Consider the following 12,919-nt stretch of genomic DNA (forward strand, 5'->3'; position numbering starts at 1 on the left):
AGTAATGGTTAATCCCACTCTTCCCTATTATCAGTTTCACAATGTGAAACACTCCACCTGCTCTACCAGTTGAAATAAATTAACAGGAGGACAAAATACTTGACCTTTTAATTTAGGGAACTGTTCTTTCTATAGATCATATCCAGCCTAAAGAATTGGTTGTCTTCTCTCTTACTTTTAAACAGTCAAATTTAAAGGGTTATTATCACACAGTATACTGTAAAACTATATTGCTTAAGAACTATGGAAACAGGTCACTGATTAACATTTTTATCTCCTGGTCCCCCCCCCCGCCGCCCCAAGCCACTGTTTAAAATATTGCCATTTTATTTTGAAAAAGGGTTATTGCACTGAACTTCAATCTGTATGATAAATGAATTTGTAATTATAGGAAGCGCATAAGATTTAGCATATAATTGCTATTTGCCACTAGCCATTTATAAAAGCAAGATAGCATCTTCACTAACTTTCAAGACTATTTCTCCCTTTAGCATGGAGTGGGGAGTTAAAGAAGAGAAGTCTTGGATCTCTGGAGAATGGTAGCTATTTTGTATTTGGGGAAATGATGGCAGATCTAAGAACATGTCAAAGAAAAATAGGTCAGCGACTAAGGGTACGTGAAGTGGTATGCTTCAATGACACACTGAACAGTTTTTCAGATATCAAAATGGTTAATGCTAAAAGCTTTAGGAGTTTTTTTTATATTTTAACCGTCAAAGTCGGATTAATTATATTTTTTTGTATTCATGTTATTATAACTCTTATTCCAGACGGAATTCACTCTTCCATTGACTACAGTTAGTACCAAGTGGCAGAAGCTCTAATAAAATTAGATTCAGACTGTACACCTTTGATATCGGAAGGGGAATTAACATGCCGATTTTATATGAACTCCATTGGCTGCTGACTAGTTTTCAGGCTAAATTCAAAGCACTGATGCTTACCTTTAAAGCCCTTTCTAATCAGAATCTGGTATATTTGAGGAAACTCAATTCTTGTTCAAGAGTGGAACTACTGTCTTAGTGGCCCCCAGCCTTATTCAGAACAAGATCCCCCCAGAGATGGTCTTTAAACTGCAGAACAGACTCTTCACTAGAGTACCATACACTACTATAAAATGGGCACCTGTTTAGACAGTTAAAGAGTTTTCCTTTGGGTCAGGGTCTTCATAAACAATGCCCCTTTGCCTTTACAGTTTTTTTATGGCTTTATGCTGCAATTTCTCATTTGTTCACACCGCTTTGGAGAACCCGGACTGAAAAGTGGATCCAAAGTAATCAAGTAAGAGAAAAAAAAACTAATTTCCAGAAAGTATCTAATAAAAATGGTTTATCTGCATTTTAATTTGTGTTAACATCCGCAGGAACATTTTATTTACAAATATACAGACATTGCTCATGGTAAGATTCTTACTGAAGAACTGGTCAAAATGTAATTTACAAAACCCCCAAAGGCTTATTTTATCAAAAGGAAGTTTGACGTGGAAAAATCATTGAAGTTCCAATGAGATCTTCTGTACACAACAAGGATGTCAGCTCCTTGAACTCTGTTGTTGGGAACCACTGGAACCAAGTTTCCTTCTGTACACGGTATTCTGAATAGTCCCTCCTTCTGGTCTCAGGAGGCACTAGTTGGGATGTTTTTGGAAGCTGCGAGCATTGCCCTCACCTTGGCCATAAGATCCTGCAACGAATACAGGAAACATTGAGAGCTTTTCAGAAAAGTCATGCTGAGGATGTTCACATTGTACACAGCAGGAAAAGTCAATGTGGTGGCTCCCATGAGCCCTAGCCAACCTAGACCAACCGTCAGGGATGATGGGAGCTGGACTCCAGGAACATCTGGAGAGTAACACATTGGATACCTCTGATATAGAGACAGAAATTGCATGTAAGTAAAGGTAAGGGGACCCCTGACCATTAGGTCCAGTCGTGACCGACTCTGGGGTTGTGGCGCTCATCTCGCTTTAGTGGCCGAGGGAGCCGGCGTACAGCTTCCGGGTCATGTGGCCAGCATGACTAAGCCGCTTCTGGCAAACCAGAGCAGCACACAGAAACGCCGTTTACCTTCCCGCTGGAGCGGTACCTATTTATCCACTTGCACTTTGACATGCTTTCGAACTGCTAGGTTGGCAGGAGGAAATTGCATGTACCATACAAAAAAAGGAGATTTTCTCAACTGATAAAAGGCAAAATGTAGAAAAAGTAATACAAAGGGTGTTCCAGGCATTTTCCTGAACACACAAAACTGAATTTGTGAACAGGTCTTCCCTGTGTTGAGCCGGAAGGTCTGCTGGTGGCTTGTTCTTGTGTTTGCCTGAACACCAGCAGAACACTGCACATGACTGGAGACCCTGATATATCAGGGCTCTCAATTCACGAGACGTCCTACATGGGTACCAGCCCCTTGCAGATCTTCACCACTCAACAGAGGGAAGCTGGGACCTGAGTAGATGGGGACCACAAGTGTGGGTAAACTGATGGCAGGGCTTGTATGCGTGGCCCTAACCTTCCAACGCCTGAACTTGCATACAGAATTTCTCGGCAAAGACACAGTTTCTAAACACTGAGGCAAACAGGTGAAAAACGGAGGACTTAAAATGTCCGCTGTAAAGTGAGCTATTCCAGGATGCCGAAAAGCATTTTCAAACAAATTTCTAAAGAAGCCAAAGGCACTGAATTGCAACTCTGCTTGCACTTTATGCAGGAGATATCCCAGAGCACAATGTAATCTTTTAGGTAAACTGAGAACTGTGGCAGTCTTAAATTACTCACTTGCTATGGTCTGAAAGGTCTAAATTACTCACTATGGTTTGAAAGAGCCACACTTTTACTGAAGGCAGAGAAATGGGCTGCAGGACATGTATGCATGATGGTTTATTTCAGGGGTGAGGAACTTGTCTCTATGGGTAATACTGGCATGCCGGTGGAGTCCAATTTCTCTTTCTGCTCTCTCCCACCTGCCCCTTTAAATATCTGAACAGATGAGCAAGCAGGTGGCGGGTGGGGAAGATGAAAAAATATGCTGTACACTGAACCCCCCTACCCGCCTCCCTTCAGGGCTCTGAAAGTCTCCCCATGTTTCCCCTTTAAACCTCATAGGTTTAAAGAGGGAGTGTGGGGAGACTCTGAAAGCCACACAAGGTTCTCCAGGATCGGGCTGCATCTCCTTTAGAGGAGTTAATTCTCTTAATCAAAACTCCACCAAGTTCTATCCATTTAAGTATAAAAGGATCACATCTAACAAAAACAGCAAGCAGAACGCTGCTTGTTCAATAATTGCACTCTTGAAAAATGACACAAATTATTAAAAGCACCAAACACAATTTCTCAAGACTAACATATTAAGAGAAATTCAAATATCCGTTTAGGAGCTATCCTGCCGAGTCAAATTAAATTTGCAATAAGCAAAACAAAAAGATGCATTTTTATGACAAGTGAAACTGAACAGTGTGATCACAGAATTATTGTTTTCTTGACTATATTGCGTGAAGGAAATTGAACACATTCTATGCACTTTGCTTAGTGTGCCGAAGGCTAGATGTGATGATTCAAGGCACTGCACTAAAGTGGTGACCCACAACGAAGTAGGGGGTGCTCTTATTATATCCAGATCAGTAAACAAACCTCACTGTATCTTTTGACAGTGCAGTGGTTCTTGCACTATTCTAGTTAACAACATATTCTAATTATTTCCAAAGTACTCATCAGCTTTAATTAGAAATATTCTGTAAGTTTACAACTAGCAAAATGCTTATTGCCATGATGAACGAGAGGGAGTCTGGGAAGTGATGTGTGTGTGATGCAAGGACTCACAGGGAGGGGTTGCAGCAAGCTGTGCCAGGTAGAGCTGGATTTGCCATGGCTGGGGAAAGAGAATTTTGTCCAAGTGCGGTGGTTTGCTTCTCCAAGCAGGAGACTGGAAGCCACTTGCATATATGGGAAGAAGGGGTGCATGTGGGGGACACAGCTGGAGGGCTACACCCACTCTGTTTTCCTTCCCTCCCTGTGATCCAAGCCATTGATGATCAAGCTTACCTTGCTTTTTGGTCAAAACTACAGTGACACAAGAACCTTGGGAAAGAGGCTGTGGGGCTGGGTACATTACAAAGACTTTGTTCTGTGTGTGTGTGCGCATGTGAGTGTTGGAGGGTATTTGTGGAAAAGCAAGGGTCTGTGGATGGGTTTGAAGCAGGGGAGGGAAGGGAAGGGGAGGGAAGGGGAGGGATGAGATGAGATGAGAACACTATACAGTTGGGAGAGAATTCCAGGTGTTAAGAGGCAGAAAAGGGGAACGGGAAGAGTCATTCAAGGGAGCAATACCAGAGACTACAGCTTTGTAACAAAACAAGTTTAAAATCTGGAAGTATATGCTGATTACATACCATTTGCGGTGCTCTTTTCAATACTGAAAACAGCAATTCAAACAAAATGCAATGTGAGCATTACAAAATTGAGACAATTTAGTAATCATTACTAAATGGAACGTTTCAAGTGGTACCTGAGTTATTTTACTCTGCACTGACGACACAATCGCTGAAGAGATCTGGCCGTCTTTTTCCAAAGAAACTCCCCTAAAAGAATTTTTAGAAGGGGGACATTCAGTCAAGACAGTCAAGTAATAGACAATTAATGCACAGATATAATATATCCAGATACTTCAAACATGAAAAAATCCCCAAGTGAATGAAATGTATTGGCTAAGAGAATGAGCTTTAAGTTCAAATGTCAACTCTGCCATGAATTCAGCAGAAAGTCTTAACAAGCCCCTCGAAGCCTGTCATCCCACCGCCTCCCTGTCCCCGTATTGATGATACTGGTCTGCCTTCTAGGCTTCTTGTAAAGATTAATGAGACAATTGATGTGGGTACCTATGAGTAGTCAGGTTAAGGTTTAAGTAAGGCTAAACATAATTGGGTATCATCAGATGGAGGTGCCATGATTTAAAACATATCTAGATAAATGGAAGCCGTTCTGAGCTATGTGGATTCTCTCATCCTTGGTGTATTCTCATAAGCGGTTTATGACTGCAGTTGGTGCTAAGTTACAACTGAAAGAGAGCCAAAGGACACTGACTACCATTTCCCCCATGCACTTGAGAGATATGTGAAGTTCTCTCAGCAGCAGCAGCTCACTGGAATGGCTTGCAACATCCCAGCCCAGCATTCAGTGCTCTCTCATTCAAAGCAGGAGAATAGAAAAACAAAACAAAACCCATCACTATGGAGAACATAGGGAAGCCACGATTAAACCGTGATGAATCCAACGAGGAGGTTGTATTCACAGGACAGAGGCTAAGCATTTCATTCCTAAAATTAATGCAAGGAGAAGCCGCAGCTGCTTGGAAACAGTAGGTATAGATATGCTCATGAACTGAAAGACCATTTAATCATTGTATGCATCATACATTGCTATACATGTGGAACCACATGAGGTTGGTAAAGTGAACTACAGGCGTATTTTGGTTGCCAAACACCTTGGAACTCTTATGTTTTGGCTCCCAAACGATCGAAAACTGGAAGTGAGCGTTCCAGTTTTTGAACGATTTTCAGAAGCCAAATGTCTGGCGCAGCTTTTGATTGATTGGCTGCAGGACACTCCTGCAGCCAACTGGAAGCCACGTCTTGGTTTTCGAACAGTTCTGCAAGTTGAACCGACTCCTGGAACGCATTCTGTTCAAGAACCAAGGTATGACTGTATTTGACTTCTGACTGAAGAAAATCCTTAATTAAATGCTATCATGCAAAAAATAAAAATTCTTGCAAGTAGAAAACTGGCACATCACGGAGAAGTGCTGGTTTTCCACTTGCAAGAAGTAGTCTGCTGCTGGAACTTTAAATGCAGGAGAGCTTCCAAAAATTATGACGCCTCGCCTGCTGCACAACATTATACAATCCTGCCTCATTTGCTGTGTGTATGAATCCTTCTGTATTATCCTGCTAAGCAGTAAAAAGGATCAAGTCACTGCCCTGGTTCCTCAAATTTCCCATCAACAGTCTAGCTGCAGTGTTTTGCACCAGGGAAGTGCCAGTGCCTAGAATTTAGAAAGGGCTCAATACCCAGAACGTTCTTGGCTGGATCCCCTACTCTCCACAGGAGAGACACTGGCTGAATGGGTGGAGTTCTTATGTGCAGATTGTTTGCCTGGAGAGATGGATGGCGAATGAGACCTCGCTTTGGACTTGGTGTGGGAGTGAGATCTCCTTTTCTTCTTTTCATGGGGACTTCTGGGGGGAAAAAAGAGAAAATAACATATTGATTAATATAAAGCTATGCCATTAGCTATAGAAAGAATGTAATCTCCCAGGTCTTTTCAGCTCCACCGAAACAGACACCCATTCTCCGCATCAAATACAACTCTTTTTTAAATGCCAATGTTAAAATATAGTGAGACCCACAACCCTCCACAAAATATAACTTTAGTTTGGACCCTGAATAATTATTTACCCTTTTAACTTATATAATGAAAATTGCAATGATCATACCTAATCATCTATAAATATTTGGTTTTGCAGATGGCGAAAGAAACTGTAGCACAGAAACCAAAGCATGTGGCAAGTAGCTGTATCTATAAGCAACTCCATCCCCTCCTGCTGCCTCCATATGGCACAACCCCCTGGTTTCCATGCCCTACTGCAGTGGTCTTCAGCTGGACCACACCGAAGACACACCTCTGACTTACAACCTCCAATATGGACCCACTTTCAAACTTTCACTTTTGGTTTATACTTACTGGTGTTAACGCACTTTATCGATCCTAAAATGGCAATTCACAAAGCAATATACATAGTGTTACCTTAGCATTGCTCCTAAATAAAAACCCAGTGATTTTTATACTTTATCAAGAAGCAGTGACTTAAAAATAGACCCCCTCACAATTTCAGTGGGATGTCTGGCTATGTTCTCCAGATTTCATTCCGGTGAGGGGTGATATTAGAAAGGCTAACCCCTATCTCATTTCCTACAGCTAAACTCTGGGGCTTTTTTTGTTTTTGTTTTTACGGTTACCACTGTTGAGAAGTCTTGTTCACAAAGATAGGTAGTATCTCAAAGATAGGTAGTACCAAATGGCAGCAGATAAATGGCAGCTTCCAAGGTCTTCTTTACTAACCAAAATCCAGAACTTCAGTAATGTTATCTGTTGAACTTGCACTTTTACACTTGTGTAACAAGACAGTTCAAGGAATTATTTCTGCAACTCAAAGCTTAATTCTAATGACTTGTGCACCCACAGTGAATCATGATCATATCCGCTATGAATCTTCACACATTTTTTTTGAGAGAAATAAAATTTCTTTTGAAAGAAGCAAAATTTACTGTTTGATCTTCATTTGAAAAAATGGTGCAACAGTCAGAAACCTGTCAAGAACATTTTCCAAATAGCACCTCAACCAAAGTCTCAGTATTTTTCTCTGAATGACTTTAAAAAAACACACAAAAAACATAGCCCAAACTGTAAAATTAGATTTGGAGCAGATTTGTGAGCAAAGTAGATCAGAACACTTCCTCTTCCTGTCACAGATGGAACAAAGTTTTCCTGCTCTTCAAAAACTAGTTGTCCTTTCATTGAAAAAATATCTCAAGTGGCTTGTTTGGAAAACGGGCACGCTTTGTTTCTAAATGCCACAACAACTTCGATCACTTTCATCTGCTGGCATCTTGCCACATTTCACACACCTTTAATACTTCTGCCCTCTCTCTGCTCCCCTTTCAGTGAAGCCTGTCTTCAATACAGAGCAAGAGGGCAAGTCATAATTGTTATGTTTGTATTTTATTATAAAAATAATAATTTGAGGCATCCAACAGGATTCTGTGGTACAGTCATACCTCGGGTTAAAGTCGCTTCAGGTTGAGCGTTTTCAGGTTACACTCCGCTGCGACCCGGAAGTAACGGAACGCATTACTTCCGGGTTTCGTCGCTCGCGCATGCGCAGATGCTCAAAATGACATCATGTGCATGCGCAGAAGTGGTGAATCGCAACCCGTGCACGCGGGTTGCATTCTGCTCAGAATACGAACGGGGCTCCAGAACGGATCCTGTTCACATCCAGAGGTACCAGTGAATTTGGCTGTTAACCAGAAGGTTGGTGATTCAAGCGCATCCAGGGCAGGATTCCTGCATTGAAGGGGGTTGGACTAAATGACACTTGGGGTCCCTTCCAACTCTACGATTCTATGAAATTTCCCTCACTTCCTGCATCTCCCCTTCCCTTCCATTTCTTTTGCCACTGCCTTTCTTTCTCTCACTTTGCCCCTCCCTACCTCCTTGCACTTTTTGTCCTCTGTCACCTGTTCACACCTTCTGCCTTCTTTTTGCCTCCTTCTTGCATTCTCCCAGTCCCTTCTGTTGCCATTCTTGCCTTCTTTCACAATTCTCTACGCTCCAGCTGTCAGCCTGTTGCCTTTCTCTCTCTGCTGACATCTTATTCCACTTTCCCTTCCCACACATTTCAATCATTTCCTTCTCTCACCTTCTTCTACTTTCTTTCACCTGCTGTTGGATTCCTACAGGTATTCACAGCCATTCCGTTCCACTCCCGTGATTAGAACAGAGCCAGCTACAAATCTCTTTCCATCCTCTTCAACACACTAAAATATCCCTCTGACATACATTCACAGCTCTGTGCTCTTTCCTTATAGCCCACCAGAATATATGAGACTGTCTGAGGTGGGCACAGCTGATACCTGTGCATTCTGGTTCCAGCATAGATTCCTTCCAGGAAGTCTACAAAGCTGTAGAACAGGGGTCAGCAAACTTTTCTAGCAGGGAGCTGGTCTACTGTCCCTCAGACCTTGTGGGGGGCTGGACTATATTTTGAAAAAATAATAATGAACAAATTCCTATGCCCCACAAATAATCCAGAGATGCATTTTAAATAAAAGGGCACATTCTACTCATGTAAAAACCTGGATTTAGAAGGCGATTGGGCTGGATCTGGCCCCCGGGCCTAAGTTTGCCTACCCATGCTGTAGAAGCTAGGGATGGGCAGAATATTGATATACCGTCCAAAACCGGTTTTGGTCCAAATCGTGATTGCGGTTTCATAATTTTTGACCTGACAATATATTGCGAATCATGTGTGTGTGTGTGTGTGTGTGTGTGTGTGAGAGAGAGAGAGAGAGAGAGAGAGAGAATGTATGCTATGCAAAAATCAAAACGTGGAGAAAACTGTGAAGCCAGCCAATGCATTTCTCAATTGCTCCAGCCCCTGTTAACTCTGCCGGCTCAGTTCTCGTCTGCCTGACATTCCTGTACATCCTAACCCTCTGGTTGAAGATCTATGTCCTACTGTAACCCAGTGTGAACTGAGCCTAAGTACATAAAACTAAAACAACTGCAAATTGCTTTCCTGTTTAGTTTTTGCCTCCCCTTCTCTGGTCTCCTCTGGGCTAAATTTGAGATTGTAAACTCCTTGGGGTAGAGAACTTTCCAACTGCATATTGTAAAGTGCTATGCACACTTAAGGCACAATGGAAATTAAGAATAAATTTAGCAAGTGTAAACACCATGGCTTTTCAGTTTGACATGCTTCCAGGGTGGCTTATGATCAGTGAGTTATGAACAATGAATATAAAATGATAAAAACAATGAATTTAAAATAATAAAATTAACCAGTGCACAGTTGCCACCCAGAGAACACTGTTATTGAGCCGTATATAAATGCTGTCAAATAAGAAAGCAAGTTCTTAATCGAAGTTCTAATCCAATAATGTAATGAAAAGACCCAGGCAGATTAAAATATATGTACCTGGAACTGGGTGGCATCTTTACAAGGGCAAGTCTTTTCTTTGGTTGTCAGACACCTAATCTATGAAGGCACCATCTGTGCCCCATTTTGGGGAACCCCCACACCTAGACAACATGCAGACTTTGCAGCTTTGCTACACAGTTGTGCACGCTGTGTTTTTACATAAGATGGCCTCTTAAATCCAAGAAACACAGGCTTCTTCTTATAAAAAGCTTCCAAATAAAACAACATTTCGCATGGGAATATAAAAACACTAATTCAAACCATCTCACTGCAGCAGTCAGCATGAGGTTGTTTTGAATTGGTAATGTAACTGGCAGACATAAGTGAAAATTGCTAGCATAGGAGGCAGAAGTTTTATGGTCACATAAAACCCTTTTTACTGTAGATTTAACAAAAGGACAGAACAAAGTACTTGGCAATCTATCACAGGGCTGAGACAGCTACCAGCCCTGTAGCATACAGCTTCCATGATAGCGTCTGTCTCCAAGGGATGACTTGTGCCACATACTCTTGGTGAAGTTGTCCCAATTGCTTCATCAGGACATTCAACTCAGGGGCAGACCAGCATGCATTTCCTGATAAGGCAAGGGAAAGGCTAGCTCTGGCCAGGAAGTGCAATTCCCAAGGGAGTATCTTTCTTCTAGGTCCTGCCACCTACTGGACAGAGAGAGGACAACCCAGTATTCTGCACTACTGGTAGGCAATGAAGTAGGGAGAACTTCTAGATCAATGTTTCCCAAAATGGGCGGTGCTGCTCTTTGGGCATGCTGAAACCCAAGGGGGGCAGTAGTAGCCTTAGGTGCAATAGGGGGTCATTGAATAAAAATAAGGGGGTGGTGAAAACATAGAGAAAGAAGAGATTTTTGAGAAACCATTTGTACATGTTTCATCTGTTGTGTAATGATGCTTACCGCCAGGTCGGGTGCCACTGTGGGACGGCAACAACACCTCCCCTGGATACAGCAGTCGTGCTGGAGGTGAGGGGTTTCCCCATGCTTGAGTGAACCCTTTTAGTCTTCACCTATGCCCAGGAACTGGACCACAGCTTGCCTGACTATTTGGCCAATGGCAGTTACAGTGAGAGAAAAAGTATTTGATCCCCTGCTAAATTTGACCAGTCCATAATTTTAATGGTAGGTTTATTGTAGCTGTGAGAGACAGAATAACAACAGGAAAACGCCCAGAAATAATCCCACCATTAAAATTATGAACTGGTCATTTCTTTGTCAGGGGGCAAATGGGCAAATTTAGCAGGGGATCAAATACCTTCCCCCCTCACTGCAGGCTGCGGTGCTGGCCCTGTGCCTGGGGTGGATCAGACTGAGCCAGCAAGCTTCACTTGGGTCTACCCCGTGGGGCCTAGTCCCCACCCTCATCCCGCTTTGAAAAACCATGCGTACACAGGTAGAAATACAGATCCATAAAAGAACACAAATTTGTCACTGCATCTTTCTGCTTGTTTGCTTAAAGGAGGTAAATTTGCAGGGGGGCGCAGAGTAATTTTTTTTCTAAAAGGGGGGGCGGTAGGCCCTATAAGTTTGGGGACCTCTGTTCTAGATATTGCACTTGAATTTCAAGTACCCTTTGAGTGCCATGCTACAACAAGTAGTAGCACAGCTAAAGGCTCAAGCATTTATGGGTGGGACCATGGCTGCAGTAGGCCCGAAGTTCAGTCTCCTTGGCATCACCAGCACCACCACCTCAATTAATATGCACTTAAATGCCAGAATAGGCTTCTGAGAGGTTTAAAAAGCAGGAACATAGAAAGCTGCCTCATAACTGAGTCATACCATCAGAGGAACTGGTATTGTCTACACTGACCAGCAGTGGCTCTTCAGGGTTTCAGACAGGAGTACTCTCCCAGCCCTACATGCAGATGTTGGGGATAGAACCTGGAACTGTCTGCACACAAATGAGATGATCTACTACTGACTTACATCACTTCTGCAGCATAAAAGCCAGTTGTGCAAAGTTTAAATATAACCATCCATAATTTAAATATAAAAAAATCAGCAAGAACTTTCTGACAGTAAGAGCTATTCAACAGTGGGATGGACTCCCTTGGGAGGCTCTGAACTCTCCTTCATTGGAGATTTTTAAAGCAGAGATGGGGAAGCCACATCTGTCATGGATGCTTTAGCTGAGATTCCTGCATTGCAGAGGGTTGGGCTAGATGACCCCCGGAGTCCCTTCCAACTCTACAATTCTATGATTCTATTGTTCGAATTCCACTCAAAAGATTAAAATTAACAGCCATATTAAAATACCTTTAAAAAAAATCAATCCCATTAAAAACAGTACAGAAATGAAAATAGTACATACACTCAGGTCAATAGGACAATGAGGGATTTGACATCTTTCCGCAGGGCCTGAAAGATGGAGCTGTTCCGCTAGGCTTTTGGTCCGGGCTCAGTCTGACCCCTTCTTTCCATGAAACCCTGTATGTAAGTGGTCCTTTCTATCGGCCCATATGGGACCAGAACAGGTGACCGGGCCTGGCGAATATTTAATATTCCTACCTTCATGGCTGTGATTCGTGGGTTGGCCACTTAATTTTATTCTGATTTTACTGTGATTTTGAGCTGTGTTTTAATCAATTGTTTGATTTTGTGTTTTTAATGTATTATATATTTGGTGTTAACCGCCCTGAGCCCAGCCTTGGCCAGGGAGGGCAGGGTATAGATAAATATTATTATTATTATTATTATTATTATTATTATTATTATTAGAGATGCAAGAGATGACTGTGTAAACAGGCACATCTTCAAAAGCTGGTGGAATGCCAACAGAGATAAGAACGTAAGAATAGCTCGCTGGATCAGAACAACGGACTATCTAGTTCAGCATCCTGTTTTCACAGTGGCCAACCAGATGCCCCTTGTATTTCAGCAGGGAGTGTCTATCTGTCTCTATCTGAGATTCTGGGGAGCTGCTGCCAGTCAGAGCACACAATACTGGGCTACATGCCCTAATACAGGAGTTCACAATGTGAACCTAGCCCCGAAGGGGAAAAGCATCATTCACTCGTGCTCTCTTAAAGAGAAGCTGAAGAATCTGTCCTGGGAGCCAAGAGTGTCAACACTCCTTCTGGAGAAGTGGAACATGCATAATGATGCTCTAAATAAAACTAAACAGTAGCTCCTACACCAGAAACTCTGCAGGCTGACA

At 42.4% G+C, this 12,919-nt stretch overlaps 1 protein-coding gene across 7 annotated transcripts in view; it reads right to left on the bottom strand.

Annotated features, from left to right (window-relative positions):
- Positions 1-1,314: 1,314 nt before the first annotated feature.
- The window catches only part of SFSWAP (splicing factor SWAP), a 104,725-nt gene continuing 93,120 nt past the window's right edge, over positions 1,315-12,919 (bottom strand). For all 7 annotated transcript variants that reach the window (XM_080985104.1, XM_080985103.1, XM_080985102.1 and 4 more), the window contains 3 exons: positions 6,059-6,226; positions 4,501-4,573; positions 1,315-1,683 (listed from right to left, as the gene is read on the bottom strand). In XM_080985104.1, the coding sequence (XP_080841230.1) occupies positions 1,618-1,683; positions 4,501-4,573; positions 6,059-6,226 (307 nt within the window). In that variant the 3' untranslated portion in view covers positions 1,315-1,617. The remainder of the gene's footprint in view (positions 1,684-4,500; positions 4,574-6,058; positions 6,227-12,919) is intronic.

Source organism: Podarcis pityusensis (assembly GCF_964106645.2).
Source record: "Podarcis pityusensis genome assembly, chromosome: 16".
In the NCBI taxonomy this organism is placed as follows: domain Eukaryota; kingdom Metazoa; phylum Chordata; class Lepidosauria; order Squamata; family Lacertidae; genus Podarcis; species Podarcis pityusensis.